Source organism: Dendrobates tinctorius, unplaced genomic scaffold, assembly GCF_039654945.1.
Source record: "Dendrobates tinctorius isolate UK_male_01 unplaced genomic scaffold, ASM3965494v1 ptg000014l, whole genome shotgun sequence".
Lineage (NCBI taxonomy): Eukaryota > Metazoa > Chordata > Amphibia > Anura > Dendrobatidae > Dendrobates > Dendrobates tinctorius.
This window is the reverse complement of record NW_027361682.1, coordinates 1,883,903-1,904,607: the sequence shown is the minus strand read 5'-3', so window position 1 is coordinate 1,904,607 and position 20,705 is coordinate 1,883,903. Positions and strand designations below refer to the sequence as shown.

The 20,705-nt window shown below is 45.9% G+C and overlaps 1 protein-coding gene across 1 annotated transcript in view; it reads left to right on the top strand.

Moving 5' to 3' along the window:
• The window catches only part of LOC141073609 (uncharacterized), a 75,112-nt gene that overhangs the window by 6,044 nt on the left and 48,363 nt on the right, over nucleotides 1-20,705 (top strand). Inside the window, exons 2-5 of the mRNA XM_073560910.1 lie at nucleotides 7,061-7,210; nucleotides 7,337-7,516; nucleotides 7,598-7,721; nucleotides 7,805-7,899. Coding sequence (XP_073417011.1) covers nucleotides 7,070-7,210; nucleotides 7,337-7,516; nucleotides 7,598-7,721; nucleotides 7,805-7,899 — 540 coding nt within the window. The 5' untranslated portion in view covers nucleotides 7,061-7,069. The remainder of the gene's footprint in view (nucleotides 1-7,060; nucleotides 7,211-7,336; nucleotides 7,517-7,597; nucleotides 7,722-7,804; nucleotides 7,900-20,705) is intronic.

Here is a 20,705-nt window from a genome sequence, read left to right as displayed (position 1 = left end):
AAAACCCTGGTCTGGGTGCATCCAGGTAAGGCCATTTCTGTACTGATAACTGTGACAGACTAACCATGGACAGCGATAAGCCCTCACGATCTGCTTCTGCGGAGCCCAGCGTTCACCCTCCTACTGTAAGTAGCGGGGTAGGTCTCCCTTTATTCTGTTCGGGTGGTCTCTGAGGTGACTTAGTATGCCTTCTCTCTCTGTTTTAGGGAAACAAGGCCCTGACCCTATAAAGAAACCGAGCCGCAAATGTATGTGTGGTACCAAACTTCCCTCAACATATAGGAAGAAGCTATGTAAGCCCTGCACGGATGACATAATACGCGCAGAGCAGCCCTCCCTACTTGACAGTATAAAAACCCTCATCAAACAAGAAGTCCAAACTTCTATGATGACTGTTGCCCGGACCCTGACGCCACAGCCCCCTCCTGCTAGGAAAAGGAAAGCAGCCCCTGTGGAATCGGACTCGGGCAAAATTGATACCTCTAACTCAGAGCATGCATGGAAAAATGAGAGTTCCGCTTTCGCCCCGAAACCCGATAACAAAAAATACTACTTCTCGTCTGAGGCCATGGGGGATTTAGTTAGTATGGTAAGGGGCACTATGGGATTGGAGGAGGCGGAAGTGGAATGCTCTATTCAGTATGAAATATTTGGGGGACTGAAGCCCAAAGATCAAAAGGGGTTTCCCATTCACGAAAACATCCGAAACCTGGTTATGCAGGAATGGGCCCTCCCAGAGAAAGGGCTTAGTGTCCCCTCAGATCTGAGGAATCGGTTTCCCTTAGAGGGAGATTGCTCCCTATGGGAGGTCCCTAAAGTGGACATGCAGGTGTCCAGGGTGACTAAGAGAACGGCTCTTCCATTCAAAGATTCATCTCAGCTCAAGGATCCCATGGATCCGGAAATCGGAGAGCCTGCTCAGGAAATCTTGGGATGCCTCCACAACCCTGCATAAGGCCAATATAGCCTCTATGTGTGTAGCCAGGTCCCTATTTCGCTGGCTGCGTATGCTGGAAGACCACCTCACTCAAGGGACCTCCAGGGAAGAAATCCTTGACTCTCTTCCCCTATTATAAAAAGCAACAGGCTTCCTAGCTTATGCTTCTGCGGAATCCAGTACGAGTAGCAGCAAAGTCTGCGGTCCTCTCCAACTCAGCCGGAAGAACACTCCAGAACAAAAGAAACCTAGGAAACGATTTTTCGTCCCCCCCCCGTGACCAGCCCTCCCAGAGAGATTTCAAAGGGAAGGGCAAAACGGGCCGGTGGAGTTATCTGAAAGGAGGTAAGGGCAGAAATATTCTGGCCCCCCCAACAACAACAAAACCCTACTGACAAACAATGACAGTTTTCCGGTTGGGGGCCGACTCTCGAATTTCATAGATCAATGGCAGTCCATAACCTCAAACCAATGGGTTCTTCGCACCACTTGCGACGGACTGAGATTGGAATTCGAGAGTCCTCCCCCCTCAGTGCCTGAGAATAACCTCCCTTCAGGCGCACCTCCAAAGATCCTTGCTGTCAGAAATAATGACACTTCTGCAAGCAAGAGCAATCTATCTCCCCAGTTCCACAACAGGAGATAGGCAGAGGCCACTACTCTCGCCTCTTCGTAATTGTAAAACCCTCAGGGAAGCATAGGGTTTATAATAAACTTAAAGCCCTTGAACCGAGTGGTGAAATACAGACGATTCAAGATGGAGTCGGTCAAATCAGCAATCCCCCTCATAGGACAAAATTGGGTGATGGCCACTATAGACCTGAAGGACGCTTACTATCACGTCCTGATTCATCCAGACCACAGGAGATTCCTCAGGTTTGCGGGGTCCCAGGTCAACCAGTTCATTGTCCTGCTGTTCGGGTGTCATCAGCCCCTCGAGTGTTTACCAAGGTGATGGCAGAAGCAATGATCTTCATTCGCCAGCAGGGGATCTGCATTGTCCCATACCTAGACAACCTTCTAATAATAGCTCCATCCATATCTCGCCTGAACCAGGACGTAGAGAAATCTCTGGAAATTTTACAGACCTTGGCCTAGATTCCCAACCTGGAAAAATCAGACCTTCATCCCTCTGCAAGGAAAAAGTTCTTGGGGATACTCCTGGACACAGAAAAGCGAACATCTTTTCTACCAAGGGAACGACAGCTCAACCTCGTTCAGAGAGTCTCCAAGTTCAGAGACCAGAGGGCACCAACCCTGAGAGACTCAATGTCCGTCCTATGTTCGCTTACAGCATCCATCCAAGCCGTCTCCTGGGCTCAAGCCCATACTCGGATACTTCAGTCCTATGTACTCCGATGCTTAAAGAGATGTCGGAATACACTGACCAAGAGAACCCCTCTTCCAGGTCATGTGAAGGCGTCCCTCCTATGGTGGCTGAACTACCAGAATCTCCAGCGGGGTGTTAGCTGGAATCAGCTCCCCCTGAAAAAAGTCACCATAGACGCCAGTCAGAGAGGCTGGGGTGCTATAGTGGAGAAATCACATTCCAGGGGAAATGGCCCCCAGACGTCAGAGCCAGCTCCTCAAATGTGAGAGAACTGAAAGCTGTAGAAGAAGCGTTGAAGGCAGCGTCAACCATTGTCCAAAACCATCATGTACGTATCTGCTCAGACAATATGACTACAGTGTCCTCTACATCCGTCACCAAGGAGGCACGAAATTCTTCAACCTAAAATTGGTGGGTGCAAGAATTTTTTTTCCTGGGCAGAGAAACATCTGCTGTCCATATCAGCAGTACATCTAAGGGCATTGGACAATGTGGAGGCAGACTTCCTCAGCAGGAAGGATGTTCCTCCTGGGGAATGGAGCCTAGACCAGTTGTTTTTTTTTTTTTTGTTTTTTTTTTGTCTCTGGTGTTAAGGTGGGGAAATCCCGATGTGGACCTTTTTGCCAGCGGTCAAAACGCGAAGGTGGAAACGTTTTTTTTTTCCCTCAGTCCCACCAATGGAGCGTGGGAAGTAGATGACTTCTCCCATTCGTGGCAGTTTGATCTGGCTTACGCCTTCCCTCTGATTCCCATGATAGCGAGAACACTGCAGAAGATACGGGCAGAGCAAGTCACTGCAATCCTTGTATGTTATGATTGAGTCACCGTAGGAGGCAAAAACAGAAATGCTAGCTAAGTCCAGAAAACCAGAGAAGTTGGCAGCTATCGGATTGCAGACCCCTGAACCTATCAACACAACTAGCAGTAGCCGTGGGGGGTTCCTACGATGCCATAGACCCCTCGATCACAGCCGGAGAATAAAATAGGCCTAAAGAAAGGGGAAATCTAAACTGCCCCAGAGCAGACCCCAAATCAATAGGCAGCCCCCAACATATAATGACGGTGAAGCAAGATGAAAACGCTAACACAGACAGAAAGATAGACTGAGCAAAGATGGGGCCCAAGCTAACTAGATAGAAAAGGACAGGAAAGCTGCTGTCTGCAATCCGTGAAAAACCCTATGAAAATAAGAGCCAACAGACTGACAGTGAAAAAGGCCCTGAAGACGCTAGGCTTCAAAAAAGCTATGTCAGTACTCAGGAATATTCTGAAGACAGAGCTACAGGCAAAAGGAGATTCAGCTCACCCCAGCAGGGAATGGCAGAATACAGAAAAGCAAGGAAAACAAAACACAAATGCTAACAGGCAAAGCAGAAAACTTAGCTTTAGAGGAGCAGGAATCAGACTGGTGTCCTAGAACAGTGGTCCCCAACCTTTTTTGCACCAGGGACCGGTTTCAAGCAAGACCATTCTTCCATGGCCCGGCAGGGCGGGGATGGAGGTGTGGCAGGGGCGGGGCTTTGGTCATAAGGGGGCGGGGCTATGGACACGGTTGTAGTGTAGCAGTGCATACTTATAATTAAATAACATTTATAATGTGACTCAACTCACCATAGGTTTTGAATACGTGCTCCATCACCCCCTTCTCCCCATCATTGCCTTCACCCCATCATTCCCTTCTCCCCATCATTGCCTTCACCCCATCACTGCTGTCTCTCCATCATTGCCTTCACCCCATCACTCCCTTCTCCCCATCATTGCCTTCACCCCATCACTGCCATCTCTCCATCATTGCCTTCACCCCATCACTGCCATCTCCCCATCATTGCCTTCACCCCATTACTCCCATCTCCCCATCACTGCCATCTCTCCATCATTGCCTTCACAACATCACTGCCATCTCTCCATCATTGCCTTCACAACATCACTGCCGTCTCTCCATCATTGCCTTCACCCCATCACTGCTGTCTCCCCATCATTGCCTTCACCCCATCACTGCTGTCTCCCCATCATTGCCTTCACCCCATCACTGCTGTCTCCCCATCATTGCCTTCACCCCATCACTGCCGTCTCCTCATGTCCCCATCTCCTCCAGGGCCAGGCTACACAAACACAGACCAACACACACACACATACATACACACACACACACACACACACACACCACCTCTCACCTGCCCGCCGCCCGCGCTTCCTCGCTCTGACACAGCAGCGGCCGCGCTCCTCTCTGTGTCAGAGACAGGAAGCGCGGGCGGCGGGCAGGAAGCTGGACGCAGTGGACGGGTCCTTGCAGCTCCGCTCCTGCTATTCCCTCTTGCAGGCAGCGGAGCTGCTTGATCGCTCCCTGGCCGCCGCTAAGAACTGCTGCGCGCCACCCCAGCCCCCGCTACGCCACTGACCGCCCCTGGCTCCCCTTGTGTCCACGGACCGGCAAGGGCACTGCAGCGGCCCGGTGCTGGGCCGCGGACCGGCGGTTGGGGACCCCTGTCCTAGAAGTCCACAGAGAAATCACCCGCAGGGCAGAAGGGCGTCGGCAGCCTTATATCCAGTCCGTGACTCCACTCAGCCAGTCATCCTCATTAGGCTCAGGTGCCTGATAATCAGGCTCATTACCTTCCTTTACCAGAATAGGGAGTTCACCAGACCTCAGTGACGAAGGGGAAAATGAACTCACAACACTTGTAGCTCCCTTGTGGCCAGGGAGAAGTTGGTATGGAGCCCTACGAAACATGGCTCAGGAAGGTACAATACTTCTGCCTCAGAGCGCCAATCTCCTTCACCAGGGCCCTCTAGTGCACCCAGACCCGCACAAAATGAACCTTGCGGCCTGGCTACTGAAGCCGGAATTCTAAGGGCTAAAGGCCTATCCGAAAAAGTAATGCAAACTCTACAGAAGAGTAGGAAACTAGTGACTAACGCCATTTACGGGAAGGTTTGGAAGAAGTTCTCTTATTGGTGTTCCCCAAATGCTCCAGATCCCTTCCATCCTAATATCGCACAGATCTTAGAGTTTCTTCAAGACGGCCTAGATCTGGGGCTCACACTTAGTACTTTAAAGGTCCAGGTGTCAGCCCTTAGTTCATTCTACGACCCAAGATCTGGCAAACCATCGATGGATCAAGCGATTCATAACCTCAGCATCTAGGATCCGTCCCAGACTCCGTAGTCAGGTCCCCCCCTGGGACCTGAACCTAGGTCTCAGGGGCTTGACCAGGGAGCCGTTTGAACCACTGTCTTCCACGACTCAGAAAAACTTAACGCTAAAAACTGTGTTCCTGGTGGCAATTACTACCGCAAGGCGCATAGGAGAATTGCAGGCCCTTTCAATACAGGAGCCATACTTAACCATCACAGAGGATAGCATCATCCTGAGGTTAGATCCCTCCTTTATGCCTAAGGTAGTCTCGAACTTCCATAGGTTCCAAGACATTGTATTGCCTTCCTTCTGTGCAAACCCCTCCAACATGAAAGAAGCCTTTCACACCCTCTATGTCCGTAGAGTAGTTCTCTTGTACCTCCAGCAGACAGAGAGTTTGGATCAAGCAAGCTATCAGCCTCACCTAATCGGCACAGAACGTTCCTCTTCCTATGTCTCTGAAATCCCACTCTACTCGTTCAGTATCAACATCGTGGGCAGAATGAGGGAACGCATCTTCTGAGCAGATATGCAGAGCTGCCACCTAGTCGTCTGTCCATACATTCACCAGACATTATAGACAAAATTTCAACAGGGATTTAACGTTTGGCAGACGTGTTCTGCAATCTGTTGTCCCTCCCTAAGAAATTAGTTGTTGGTATTCCTCCGATATGGCTGTCGTGGAAGGTGACTAGAGAAAATAGAACTAGTCTTACCGGTAATTCGGTTTCTAGGAACATTCCACGACAGCACTAATTTCCCTCCCTATCTGATGCTTACTGGTCGATTCCTGCTCTTTGGTGGTAACTATACATGCTAGTGTGTACAGAAAAAACACTGGAGGTAGCAGGAAGGGGAGAGTTATTTAACCTCTTGTGCATTTCCTGTCCCCCATTAGGGCGGGGAGAAACCTCCGACATGGCTGTCGTGGAAGGTTCCTAGAAACCGAATTACCGGTAAGACAAATTCTGTCTTCCCAGTGAGAACAATCTTTTTTGTAAAACTTTTTACATACAGACCACAATGAATGATCTCAGTCTGTCTGTTATTGCTGATCTTTCTATATATTCTTTTATTCAATCTCATCCTTCCCCTAACACCACTACATCTTTTTATTGTTTCTATTGCCACTTTACTACCTGTACTGGTAACAAAAGGGGCAGTACTGCAAAATGGTGCATACATATTAAGAAAATATAAATTGTTAAATATTCTTATTTCTGTACATTTATTAATACAGGACTTATTACGAGATGCGATGCTCCAAAAAGTCACAATAATTCTTATAAAAAATGTAGAGTTAAGACTAAAAATGAATACCCATAATTAATATCTAACAATAATAAATGAGTTTAATTAAAAGCATCAAAATTGAGTATATAACAAAAAATAAAAGGTGACTGTGGAGCGCCTGATATACAAAGAACCTACAATAATTGTGTACAGCCAAGAATAGGTACAAAATTACTATATATGATTGTATAGAATTGGTACATAAAAGACAAGTCGTTTAAACATAAGTAAAACACTAGAGAGCAACAAACACAGCAGGACGGGGCCATGACTGGATGTAGTGATCATGTGAAGCCGGTAACAGCTCCAGAGATTTCTTACATGGGATTTTATGATGTTACATCGTCATCTTCTCCCCATTCAGGTCCCTACAATGTCGGATCCTCTCAGTGGAGATCTTCTATATAAGAGAATTCTCCTGAGTGACCCTACAAGGATGGATAGGGACAGGGACAAGATGGCAGAGAGGATATTACACCTCACCCTAGAGATCCTCTTCCGGCTTACTGGACAGGTGAGAGATTCTGATGACGTCATGTTACATCATTATCTATGGGAATAACAGATGGACAGAACTGGAGAGGTGAGGACTCTGGCAATGTCTGTAGTGAGGTTTATTAATGTGTCTCTCCATAACCAGGATTACACAGTAGTGAAGAAGACCTCTAGTGAGCGCTGTCAGGCCCCTGTGTCTGAGGGATGGGGAAGACCCCTGAGCCCAATCACAGAGCCTCCACCTCACCCCCTGATACATGAGGACATCAATGACCAGAAGATCTTGGAACTCGCCTACAAGATGATTGAGCTGCTGACTGGAGAGGTGACACTGCTGGGAATGTTGGGACATTATACAGTAACACTATGGAGGGATCGGGGATGACTGTATCATTGTATGTGTCAGGTTCCTATAAGATGTCAGGATGTCACCGTCTATTTCTCCATGGAGGAGTGGGAGTATTTAGAAGGACACAAAGATCTGTACAAGGACATCATGATGGAGGTTCCCCAGTCCCTCACATCACCAGGTAATAGACAGGACTAAATACACACGGCCTATAATTATCTGTATGTAAAGAATGAATTCAGTCCCTGTATGTGTTTCCTCCAGTTCTATCCAGTAAGAGGACAACACCAGAGAGATGTCCCCGTCCTCTTCTTCCACATAACTGTAAACAAGAAGATCACAATGTTCCTCATCATCAGGTAGATGGATATAAAGTTTTAAGAGATCTTCCCTATGAAGTGTAAAAGCTTGTGAAGGTCTTATGTTCAGTCTTGTTTTATCCACCAGTGTGAGGGAAGAGTTAGACGGCCGTATAACTCGGACTACGATTGCATCACGATGCCTGTACTGGTCAGTGGTGTCTCTACCCAAATATGACAGCGTTAGAGTTGAGCGATACCGTCCGATACTTCAAAGTATCGTATCGGATGGTATCGGCCGATCTTTAAAAAAAGTATCGGTATCGCCGATTCCGATACCGGAAGTCCCATTCAAGTCTATGGGACTTCCGGTATCGGAATAAGAAAAACCCTTTCCTGCCCTTGTACAGCCTCTCTGGGGTCTGTACGGGCCTTTCGGGGGGCTGTGCCGGCCTGCCAGGGGGTCTGTGCAGGCTCCGGTGGTCTGTGCCGGCCTGCCGGGGGGCTGTGCAGGCTCCGGGGGGCTGTGCCGGCCTGCCGGGGGGCTGTGCAGGCTTCGGGGGTCTGTGCAGGCATCGTCCGATGGGACTACAAGTCCCATCGGGCGATGCCTGCTACCATGACAGTGATTGACACATTAGCCAATGATGGGACAGTAATAGTCCCATCATCCGGCTAATGTGTTGAATGTAAAAAAAAAAAAAAAATAATTACATGCTACATACATGCTACATTCATACTACATACATGCTACATTCATACTACATAAATACTACATGCAACATACATACTACATATATACTACATATATACTACATGCATGCTACATACATACTACATGCTACATACATACTACATATATACTACATACATACTACATGCATGCTACATACATGCTACATACATAACACATATATACTACATGCATGCTACATACATACTACATGCTACATACATACCACATACACACTACATACATACTACATGCATGCTACCTACATACTACATGCTACATACTACATATATATTACATGCATGCTACATACATACTACATGCTACATACTACATATATACTACATGCATGCTACATACATACTACATGCTACATACATACTACATATATACTACATGCATGCTACATACATACTACATGCTACATACATACTACATATATACTACATGCATGCTACATACATACTACATGCTACATACATACTACATATATACTACATGCATGCTACATACTACATACATACCACATATATACTACATGCATGCTACATACATACTACATGCTACATACATGCTACATACATACCACATACATACTACATATATACTACATGCATGCTACATACATACTGCATGCTACATGCATGCTACATACATACTACATGCTACATACATACCACATATATACTACATACATACAATACATTCATACAATACATACATAGACATACAGTACATATAACATAGAGTAACATACTTACCAATACTTGTCACATTGTTCCCCGAAGCCATTGTCTTTTCCGGAATAAATATTAACATAACAAACCACAAAAATACTCACCCACGATCCGAAGCAGTCCACGAGTGTGTCCCACGACGATCTTGGGTAGAGAACTGCAGCATCAGCTGATGCTGCCGTTCTCTACGGGCTGCAGGAATCCAATGACGGAAGGTAGGTATCCTTCCGCACTGTATTCCTCCGCCACTTAAAAAAAAAAAAAAAGTCCCTAGTCTCACTTTATGCCATTGCTGTGTGGGAATTTCCCACGCAGCAATGGCATAAAGTGAGACTAGGGACTTTTTTTTTTTTAAGTGGCGGAGGAATACAGTGCGGAAGGATACCTACCTTCCGTCATTGGATTCCTGCAGCCCGTAGAGAACGGCAGCATCATCTGATGCTGCAGTTCTCTACCCAAGATCGTCGTGGGACACACTCGTGGACTGCTTCGGATCGTGGGTGAGTATTTTTGTGGTTTGTTATGTTAATATTTATTCCGGAAAAGACAATGGCTTCGGGGAACAATGTGACAAGTATTGGTAAGTATGTTACTCTATGTTATATGTACTGTATGTCTATGTATGTATTGTATGAATGTATTGTATGTATGTAGTATATATGTGGTATGTATGTAGCATGTAGTATGTATGTAGCATGTATGTAGCATGTATGTAGCATGTATGTAGCATGTATGTAGCATGTATGTAGCATGTAGTATGTATGTGGCATGTATGTGGCATGTATGTAGTATGTATGTGGTATGTATGTAGCATGTATGTGGTATGTATGTAGCATGTAGTATGTATGTAGCATGCATGTAGTATATATGTAGTATGTATGTAGCATGCATGTAGTATATATGTAGTATGCATGTAGTATGTAGTATGTATGTAGTATGTATGTAGCATGTATGTAGTATGTATGTGGTATGTATGTAGCATGTAGCATGCATGTAGTATGTATGTAGCATGTATGTGGTATGTATGTAGCATGCATGTAGCATGCATGTAGCATGCATGTAGCATGTATGTAGCATGCAGTATGTATGTAGAATGTATGTAGCATGTATGTAGTATATATGTAGTATGTATGTAGCATGTAGTATGTATGTAGCATGCATGTAGTATGTATGTAGTATTATTTTTTTTTTTTTTTTTAAAACATTTAACACATTAGCCGGATGATGGGACTACTACTGTCCCATCATTGGCTAATGTGTCAATCACTGTCATGGTAGCAGGCATCGCCAGATGGGACTTGTAGTCCCATCGGACGATGCTTGCACAGACCCCCGGACATCAGCACAGCCCCCCGGCAGGCCGGCACAGCCCCCCGGCAGGCCGGCACAGCCCCCCGGCAGGCCGGCACAGCCCCCCGGCAGGCCGGCACAGCCCCCCGGCAGGCCGGTACAGACCACCGGCAGGCCGGCACAGCCCCCCGGCAGGCCGGTACAGACCCCCACAGGGTGCACAGCCCCCCGGCAGGCCGGTACAGACCCCCACAGGGTGCACAGACCACCGGCAGGCCGGCACAGCCCCCCGGCAGGCCGGTACAGACCCCGGGCAGTCCACACAGCCCCCCGGCAGGCCGGCGCAGACGCCCGGAAGGCCCGAAATGACGGCGCATCATGATGCGCACACACCGCGCATCATGATGACGTCAGGCTGTCAATCAACTTTGAATTTCCGATTCCGATGCCGAATTCCGATATTGAAAAAATATCGGAAGTCGGTATCGGAATTCCGATACAGCAAGTATCGGCCGATACCCGATACTTGTGGTATCGGAATGCTCAACACTAGACAGCGTGTATTTCTATGCAACTGTGACGCTCGGGCCACACGCCTAATATCATGCATCAAGTGCCAACAATAAGCAATATCACAACCTGGCTCTATAGATCCTTACGTAGGATACATGCACAAGGCCTGAACCCCTGTAACTCTCTCCTTTTCAAGTGCAGGGCTAATCATCTGTAACTACTTTGCCCAGATGCTGTGATGACCCTCTGTAACTCTCTCCTGTTCAGCGGCAGGGCTGACCCTCTTCAACTCCCCTGCCCAGCTGCAGGATTGACCCTCTGTAACTCTCCTCTGCCCAGCTGCAAGACTGACCTCTGTAACTCTCCCCTGCCCAGCTGCAGGGCTGACCCTCTGTAACTCTCCCCTGCCCAGCTGCAGGGCTGACCCTCTGGAACTCTCCCCTGCCCAGCCCCTGCCCAGCTGCAGGGCTGACCCTCTGTAACTCTCCCCTGCCCAGCTGCAGGGCTGACCCCCTGTAACTCTCCCCTGCCCAGCTGCAGGGCTGACCCCCTGTAACTCTCCCCTGCCCAGCTGCAGGGCTGACCCCCTGTAACTCTCCCCTGCCCAGCTGCAGGGCTGACCCTCTGTATCTCTCCCCTGCCCAGCTGCAGGGCTGACCACCTGTAACTCTCCCCTGCCCAGCTGCAGGGCTGACCCTCTGTAACTCTCCCCTGCCCAGGTGCAGGGCTGACCCTCTGTAACTCTCCCCTGCCCAGGTGCAGGGCTGACCCTCTGTAACTCTCCCCTGCCCAGCTGCAGGACTGACCCTCTGTAACTCTCCCCTCCCCAGCTGCAGGACTGACCCTCTGTAACTCTCCCCTCCCCAGCTGCAGGACTGACCCTCTGTAACTCCCCTGCCCAGCTGCAGGACTGAACCTCTGGAACTCTTCCTTACCCAGCTGCCTACAGTCCATAACCATCACATAAAAGTGACTACAATAAACTATAACATTAACCTCTCTCTGACTTTAGATGTACTATTCCGTCCATGTGACCTGGGCCCCTATGACCATGGACGGAATAGTATGTCATATGTGGTCAGCCGCACTCATGGGAGGAGCGCTCCCACCACTTTAACCCCCAGAACACTGCGGTCAAACATGATTGCAGGGTTGCAGGATCAGGCAGAGGGGCTGTCAGCTCTCACAGCCCCTTTGACTTTAGATCGCGGAGACCCCTCCCCCCAATATGACGTGTCCCGATCGCTCCCGTGGTAACCTGATGTCGTCAGGACGACATCCGGATTACCAGAGCTCAGAGACTTCCTGTCATGCGCAGTGCATGTCAGGAAGTCTCTGATGTCAGTGTGCACAGAGTGCAGCGCTGACAGCTTATATGGCATGTAGATCTGCATGCCATATAAGAGGTCAACCTGCACAAAATGAGTGTCCCATAGTGGGACACAGTGTAAAAGTTAGAAGGAAATAATAAAAATAAAATCAATATTTATTCAATCAATAAATATTTTAAAAAATCTAAACAATAAAAGTGCACATATTTAGTATCGTTGCGTTTGTAATGACCTGCCCTCTAAAACTGACCTTCAGTGAACACCATAAAAAAAAAAAGGCGGGGGCGTGGCTAGCTCTGAGAGTGAGCAGACGTGGCTGACAGGAGCTCCTGCTGGAAACGAACATAACTGAAGATAAAGCTAACTTATCCTCAGAATCGAGATATGATCATTCCACACCTCCTGGGGGAAAAACCGGGTCTGAGAAATAACCACTTACTGGTCTTTGCTGGGAGTCTGGACTGAAGAGGGAGGCCTGGGGAGGAGCTGCCGCCATTTTCCTACCCCTGGAGTCCGTGGCCGACAGGTACCCTCAACTACCTTCCCACACCACGAAGGTGCAGTCAAGCAGTCACATCGGATTCCCTTGCTCCCTCCTCCCCTCCCTGCTCACCTTGCTATCGGGGCTGTTCCCCTGCTCCGTGGGCGGCGCGGGTGGCAGAGGATTCCGCCGGTCCCACATCTGGTTCCTCCCTTGGCTTCCAGCCCTCCTGGGTGGACGGAGTGGTCCTGTGGGAGAGCTGTGCGCGGCGGTTATCTCCCGCTGCAGCTGCGGTGTCTCCTTGCTGCTCTCTGCCCAGTGGCTTCCTGTGATATCTGGGACGCTGGGCCCTCGGCTCGGTCGGTGCCAGGGAGTTTCCTGCCTTCATCCGCCGCTATAACAGGCGGCACACAGAGGTGTGAGGAGGGCACCAAGATAGCAGTGGAGGAGACATAATTAAAGAGTATATTCTACCCAAAGCCTCGCTGGATAAAAAACCACTTGCACTCCCTCCTCTCACTACTGTATATGAAGGGAAAAAGAGAAGCCATCCTGGATTAAATGTAATATAAGAATAGAGCACACATTAAAATTATTTGGGAGTGCTCTACTGACACCTGGTGTTGATTGAGGAGAAGTGCTGCTCCACAAAGCTATAAAAAAACCCAACACAAAACGGGGGCGTGGCCAGCGATTGAAGGCTGTTACTCTGACCAACAGGCTCATATGCCCCCTTACCCCTGTAAAATAAAAGGGGTATTACAGCAGGACTGCACCAGAGGCATACTCTGTTCTATAAAATTTACCCCATGTCTTGCTAAAATCCAACACGGAGGGCATGGACGATCCTGGTGGACTATAATTATGGAACACTAGATCCGTCACCACGGCACAAATATGCAACCACCTATATAAGTAATTGTCATGCGATAACTTTCAGAACGCAGGAGGTCTCTGAGCAATGCGTCCCAAAAAAACCTGCTACATCAGAAAGCAATACCCGTCCGATCACACAACTGATGACTCAACGTACAAAAGCAGCTAATCACACTATGTCAGCGTCACAATCAACCTCATTGAACACCGGGAGCTCCCTCCAGAGGTCACAGCAAACTAACTTGACTACTCCAACAAACATGATTCCAATGACAAGGGAGGATCTCCTTGCTACCATTCAGAAAACGTTCAGAGCGAATTATCCTCTGCTGTAAGCAACTTCATGCAGCAAATCCAGGATATTGCTCAAAGAACCAACGATTTGGAAAGAAGAATGGATGACACAGCAGATGCCGCTGAACATAATAGTGAACAACTACAGGAACAAGATGCTAGACTCGAGATCCTAGAGCTAAAGTGTGAGGACTTGGAACATCGATCTCGCCGAAGTAATATCAGAATTAAAGGACTGCCGGAAAGTAGCTCCAATCTACTGGAGGTTGCAGCAAATCTCTTTTGCACCCTCCTGCCCCAAGCAGACCCTAATTCTTTAAAAATTACCAGGATCCACAGGGCCTTGGGAGGTCCCAAATCTGATGACTCACCTAGGGATATTGTCCTTAAAATGCACCATCAAGAATCCAGAGACCTGATTCTATCCGCTGCTCAAAAATTGAACAGCTTGCCAGGTGTCCCAGATACTGTATCTCTGTTTCCTGATATTTGCCCGGCAACTCTAATAAGGAGAAAAGCCATGAAAGACATAACTCTGGCCTTAATAAAAGCAAAGATTAAATGCAGGTGGGGATTCCCACATGCTTTAATTTTCTCCTACGGCAACGCCACCTATTCTCCAAGAAATTACGAGGAAGGGAGAAAAGCGCTGGAGAAAGCAGGCATCCCGATTTCTGATTCGGGAGCCTTACCACAGAGACAGAGACCGTGCAGAGAGTGGACAGAAGTTCGCCATGCTAGACTCATTAAATCACAGCACAACAAATAGTCTAATTCTTGAGTCCACTATTGACGAATGTGCTGGAATATTCTCAGAGTGGCCAAAATGCCGAGATATTGTTCTGATAGTATTGCTATATGATGCTTTTTATTTTTTGTTTCCTTTTCCCATTAGTGGAGTGTTGTGCCCCTGGAGTAAATATGCCACTCCATTTTGGGCTGTTACTGCCTATGGTTCCACTGATAGTGGGGCGGCGCACTATAGCCCACAAACTGGTCATTGGTTGTGACCATTTCTCTTGTTGTATTTTTTGTTACCCTTCCTTCCCTCCCTTCCCTAAAAGAGTGTTGATGAGATGTCAAAATATTTTTGGATTCGTGATTAAGGTGAAAATGCTTATTCCGGGTCGTAGATCAATTAGAAATTTCATTAGAATCTCTCTATGCCCACCTAATGTATAAGGTAAAGGTACTATCGCACAATGTTAGGGAGTTCAACTCCCCGATAAAAAGAAAACGCGCCTTTATTGATTACCAGAAACATTCCCCTGATGTGCTTTTCCTACAGGAAACTCATTTCTCTAATAACTCATCTCCCAAATTTTTTCATAAGCTTTACTCAAGATTTTTTTCTTGCTACCCATGATAAAAAAAAACAAGAGGTGTCGCTATATTGCTACATAATTCCTTCCCATTCATAAACTGTGTTCCAAATTATTATGCAAAAAGAGTTTAGGAGTGATAAGGTTAGAATTTTTTTGTTTGTCATTTAAACTCATTGATGGTGATGTGTGTCAGGGCTCTTGATATCACTGAAAGCAATTGCAGATACCTGTGCAAATTAGTTTGGCAGGTGTGTCCAAATAAAGGCAAGACTACTTAAGAAGGCTGTTCCACATTATTAAGCAGCCTACATTTTTTGCCAAAATGGGAAAGAAAAAGGATGTGTCAGCTGCTGAGAATTAACAAATTGTGGAGTATTTAGGTCAAGGCATGACTACAATCAACATTGCCAAGACACTTCATCGTGATCATCGCACAATCAAGAAGTATGTAGCTGATTCCCAGCACACACGTGTGCGTGCTGATAAGGAAAAATTGAGGACTCTTTCCAACAGGCAATTGCATCAGGTTAAAAGAGCAGCTGCAAAAATGCCTTGTCATAGCAGCAGACAAGTTTTTGAAGCTGCTGGTGCCTCCAACGTCCCCCGAACAACAAGATGCAGGGTCCTTCAGAGGTTTGCAGCTGTGCATAAGCCATCCTGTCGACCACCTCTATCCACTGCACACAAGCCGAAACGTCTCCAGTGGGCCAAACGATACATGAAGACTGACTTCCAAACTGTTTTGTTCACCGATGAGTGTCGTGCAACGCTCGATGGTCCAGATGGATGGAGTGGAGGATGGCTGGTTGATGGACACCCCATGAAAACATGGCTAAGGCGCCAACAAGGAGGTGGAGTAATGTTTTGGGCTGGAATCATGGGGAGAGAGATTGTCGGCCCCTTTAGGATCCCTGAAGGGGTAAAGATGAACTCCATAATCTATGTGGAGTTTCTAAAACAGCACTTCCTGCCATGGTTCAAGAGGAAGAACCGTGCTGTCCGCAGCAAGATCATTTTCAAGCATGATAATGCACCGTCTCATGCTGCAAATAACACATCTGTATCTCTGGCTGCTATGGGCATAAAAGAGGACAAACTTATGGTGTGGCTACCATCTTCCCCTGACCTCAACCCCATTGAGAACCTCTGGAGCATCATCAAAAGGAGTGTCTATGATGGCGGGAGGCAGTTCACATCTAAGCAACAGCTCTGGGAGGGTATTCTGTCCACATGCAAAACAATTGAAGCACAAACCATCCAAAAGCTGACAAATTCAATGGATGAGAGAGTTCAGAAGCTTCTTTCGAACAAGGGGTCCTATGTGCAAATGTAACATCACCTAGAATAAAGTTTTGACTTGAAAACTGTTTGATTTCATTTTGTAATAAGCTGATAATGCTTATAATTTCACAACTGACCATTTTTTTGTTCAAAATAAAAAAGGTTGAAAACTCTGCTGTGCATAATAATTTGGAACATGCATTTTGAGTGTTTCTTATTTTTAAAAATATACTGTTTTCATAGGCAGTTTGTTCAAAAACATTGCAATTATACTAGAATATTAGATGACTGGAAAATAACAATGACTGCAATTCATATAGGTAATTTAGAGAAAATATGAGGAAATATTTTTTGCATAATAATTTGGAACACCGTGTACAGGAGGGTTTGGTCGTGGTCACAGAGGGTAGATATATAATCCTTTGGGGCACGGTCCAGGAGAGGCGAATCTGTCTTGTGAATTGTTATGCACCAACGACATTTCAAATGAAAATTAAATCTATTGCAGGATCCCTAAGGTCTATACCCTATGATACTATTATATGGGGGGGCGATTTTAACCTGACTATGAACCCAACCCTTGATAGCTCTAATAAGGGGAGACCTGACATGTCAAGGAGGGAAAAAACTATCTTTGGTATCTTGCAAGCTCATCATCTGGTGGATACATGGAGAGAGTCTCATGGACAGTCCAGAGGTTATACCTATTTTTCTAGAGCTTTCCATTCATACTCCAGGATTGACTGGATTCTAACTAATTCAGAAAACATACCGTCATTGATGTATTTCAGACATGTCCCCTCCTCTTGGTCCGACCATGATAGTGTACTCTCTGTATTTAAATTAAGCGTGGAAACTGCACGTCTGTATACGTAAAGACTGAATGAATCTTTGCTTTCTGATCCTCAAACGCGAATACTGGTCGAACATGAGCTCAATACCTTCTTCCTTATATTACCCCTGACACCTCTATGGGTAATGTTTGGATGGCTCATAAAAAATATATCACTGGTGTACTCATTAGGATAGCTTCCCAAAAAAGAGGAATCGTCTTAAGGAGCAATTCACTCTCGAGAATGAACTTTATAAATTAGAGACCGCCAATCAGGCACACCCCTCTCTATACTTAACTAAGCGAATCTATTACTTAAAACTTCAGCTAAACACTTTGCTAACGACTAATACGGAAAGAGCAATCAGGTGGACGCAAGCGACATTCTTTCGGTTCGCTAATAAAATGGACCGAATGCTTGCCCGAAAATTGAAACAGAGCGATTAAACTCTATCTTCGCCATAAAAGACGAACAGTCCCAAACTACTTTTAACCCGAACAAAATTTACAAAATATTCCAAACTTATTACACTGATAGCACAAATTTTTCATTGCCCAAATTGGATGATTTTCTAGGTAATGTACCACTACCTTCCCTAACTCCGACTTACGCTGATACATTACATTCCCCTATCACTGAGGCTGGGTTCACACGTAGCGGAAATTACCGCGAGAATTCTGGAATTCCATTCCGCCGGAAAATCGCATTTTAAATTCCCGCAATTTTCCTGCGGAAAAACTAGCATTTTTCAAGCGTAATTAGCTTGCAGAATTGCTAGCGTTTTCCAAGCGATCTGTAGCATCGCTTGGAGAACTGATTGACAGGTTGGTCACACTCGTCAAACATAGTGTTTGACGAGTGTGACCAACTTTTTACTATTGAGGCCGCCTATGCGGCATCAGTAGTAAAAGATAAAATGTAAATAATAATAATGAAAAATATATATATATTGTTATTCTCACCTTCCGACCTCCCGTGCAGCCTTCCCGCCTCTCTCCACGCTCCCGGTCCCAGTAAACCTTTGCGACAATTACCGCGATGACGTCCGTTCTCGCGACGTCTCGCGGTCATTTGTGATGACGTCGCACGAATGACCGCGAGACTTCGCGATCCCGCTAGAACGGACGTCATCGCTCGCAAAGGCTTACTGGGACCGGGAGCGTGGAGAGAGGCGGGAAGGCTGTGCGGGACGTCGGAAGGTGAGAATAACAATATTTTTTATTTTAAATTCTATTTTTTACAGGGATATGGTACCCAAAGCCCGGAGGACAGTCTCCTCTCCTCTACCGTGGGTACCATCCGCAAATGTTCTGCTTACTTTTCGCATGGTGTGCACAGCCACATGCGGAAAGTACGATCGCTGTCATCGTACTGACCCGAATACTAAAACTGCTTTATCAATTTTACCACATGCGGAACAGTATAAACATTCACCCCCCCCCCCAAAAAAAAGAAAAAAAAAAGAAATTCATGAATTGCTGGTTTTTGTTCATTCTGCCTCCAAAAAATCTGAATAAAAAGTGATAAAATGTCTTGTGCCCCAAACGTGATATGGCGTCTGATCTCAATTCCAGCCAATTTTGCGTTGAAAAAGTCAAATGGCCGCTCCTTCCCTTCCGTGCTCTGCTATGCGCCCAAACTGGTTTACCCCCACATATGGGGTATGAGCATACTCAGGACAATTTGCACAACAACTTTTTGGGTCCAATTTCTCCTGTTACCTTTCGAAAAATAAAATCTATATTATAAACTTCTGTGAAGCATTTGGGGGTTCAAAGTGCTTACCACACATCTAGATAAGTTCCTACTTTCCAAAATGGGGTCACTTGTGGGGGATGTCCACTGTTTAGGCACGTCAGGGGCTCTCCAAACATGACATGGCGTCCAATCTTAATTCCAGCCAATTTTGCATTGAAAAGTCAAACTGCGCTCCTTCCCTTCCAAGCTTTGCCATGTGCCCAAACAGTGGTTTACCTTCATATATGGGGTACCAGCGTACTCACGACAAATTGTACAACAACTTTTGAGGTCCAATTTCTCCTGTTACCCTTGGGAAAATAAGACAAATTGGATCTGAAGTAAACTTTTTTGTGAAAAAGTTGAATGTTCATTTTTTTATTTTTTTTTTTTAAACATTCCAAAAATTCCTGTGAAGCGTGAGGTCCCTCAAAAGAACAAAAAACAAAATGGTGTTGTAAAAATGAAAATATCGCTGGTCAACTTTTAACCCTTATAATTTCCTAACAAAAAAAAAAATTTGTTTTCAAAATTGTGCTGATGTACTGTAAAGTAGACTTGTGGGAAATGTTATTTATTAACTACTTTGTGTGACATATTTCTCTTTTTTTTTTTAAGTGCATGAAAATTCAAAGTAGGTAAACTGTGAAGTTTTCTCCAATTTTCCATTTTTATTTTTTTTTCACAAATAACTGCAAGTCATATCAAATAAATTTTACCACTAACATGAAGTACAGTATGTCACGAGAAAACAGTGTCAGAATCACCGGGATCCCTGGAAGCGTTCCACAGTTATTACCCCATAAAGGGACAGTGGTCAGTATTCTAAAAATTTGCCCGGGCATTAACATGCAAACCACCCTTGAGGGTAAAGGGGTTAACCATATAGCTACAGTACTATTCATCAGTGTCCTGTAATTACAGTATATCCTGCAGCATCACACAAGTCATGGCCAAAAGTATTGACACCCCTGCAATTCTGTCAGATAATACTCAGTTTCTTCCTGAAAATGATTGCAAACACAAATTCTTTGGTATTATTATCTTCATTTAATTTGTCTTAAATAAAAAAACACAAAAAGAATTGTCCTAAAGCCTAATTGGATATAATTCCACACCAAACATAACAAAGAGGGTGGACAAAAGTATTGGCACTGTTTGAAAAATCATGTGATGCTTCTCTAATTTATGTAATTAACAGCACCTGTAACTTACCTGTGGCACCTAACAGGTGTTGGCAATAACTAAATCACACTTGCAGCCAGTTAACATGGATTAAAGACTCAACCTCTGTCCTGTTTCCTTGTGTGTACCACATTGAGCATGGAGAAAAGAAAGAAGACCAAAGAACTGTCTGAGGACTTGAGAAACCAAATTGTGAGGAAGCATGAGCAATTGCAAGGCTACAAGTCCATCTCCAAAGGCCTGGATGTTC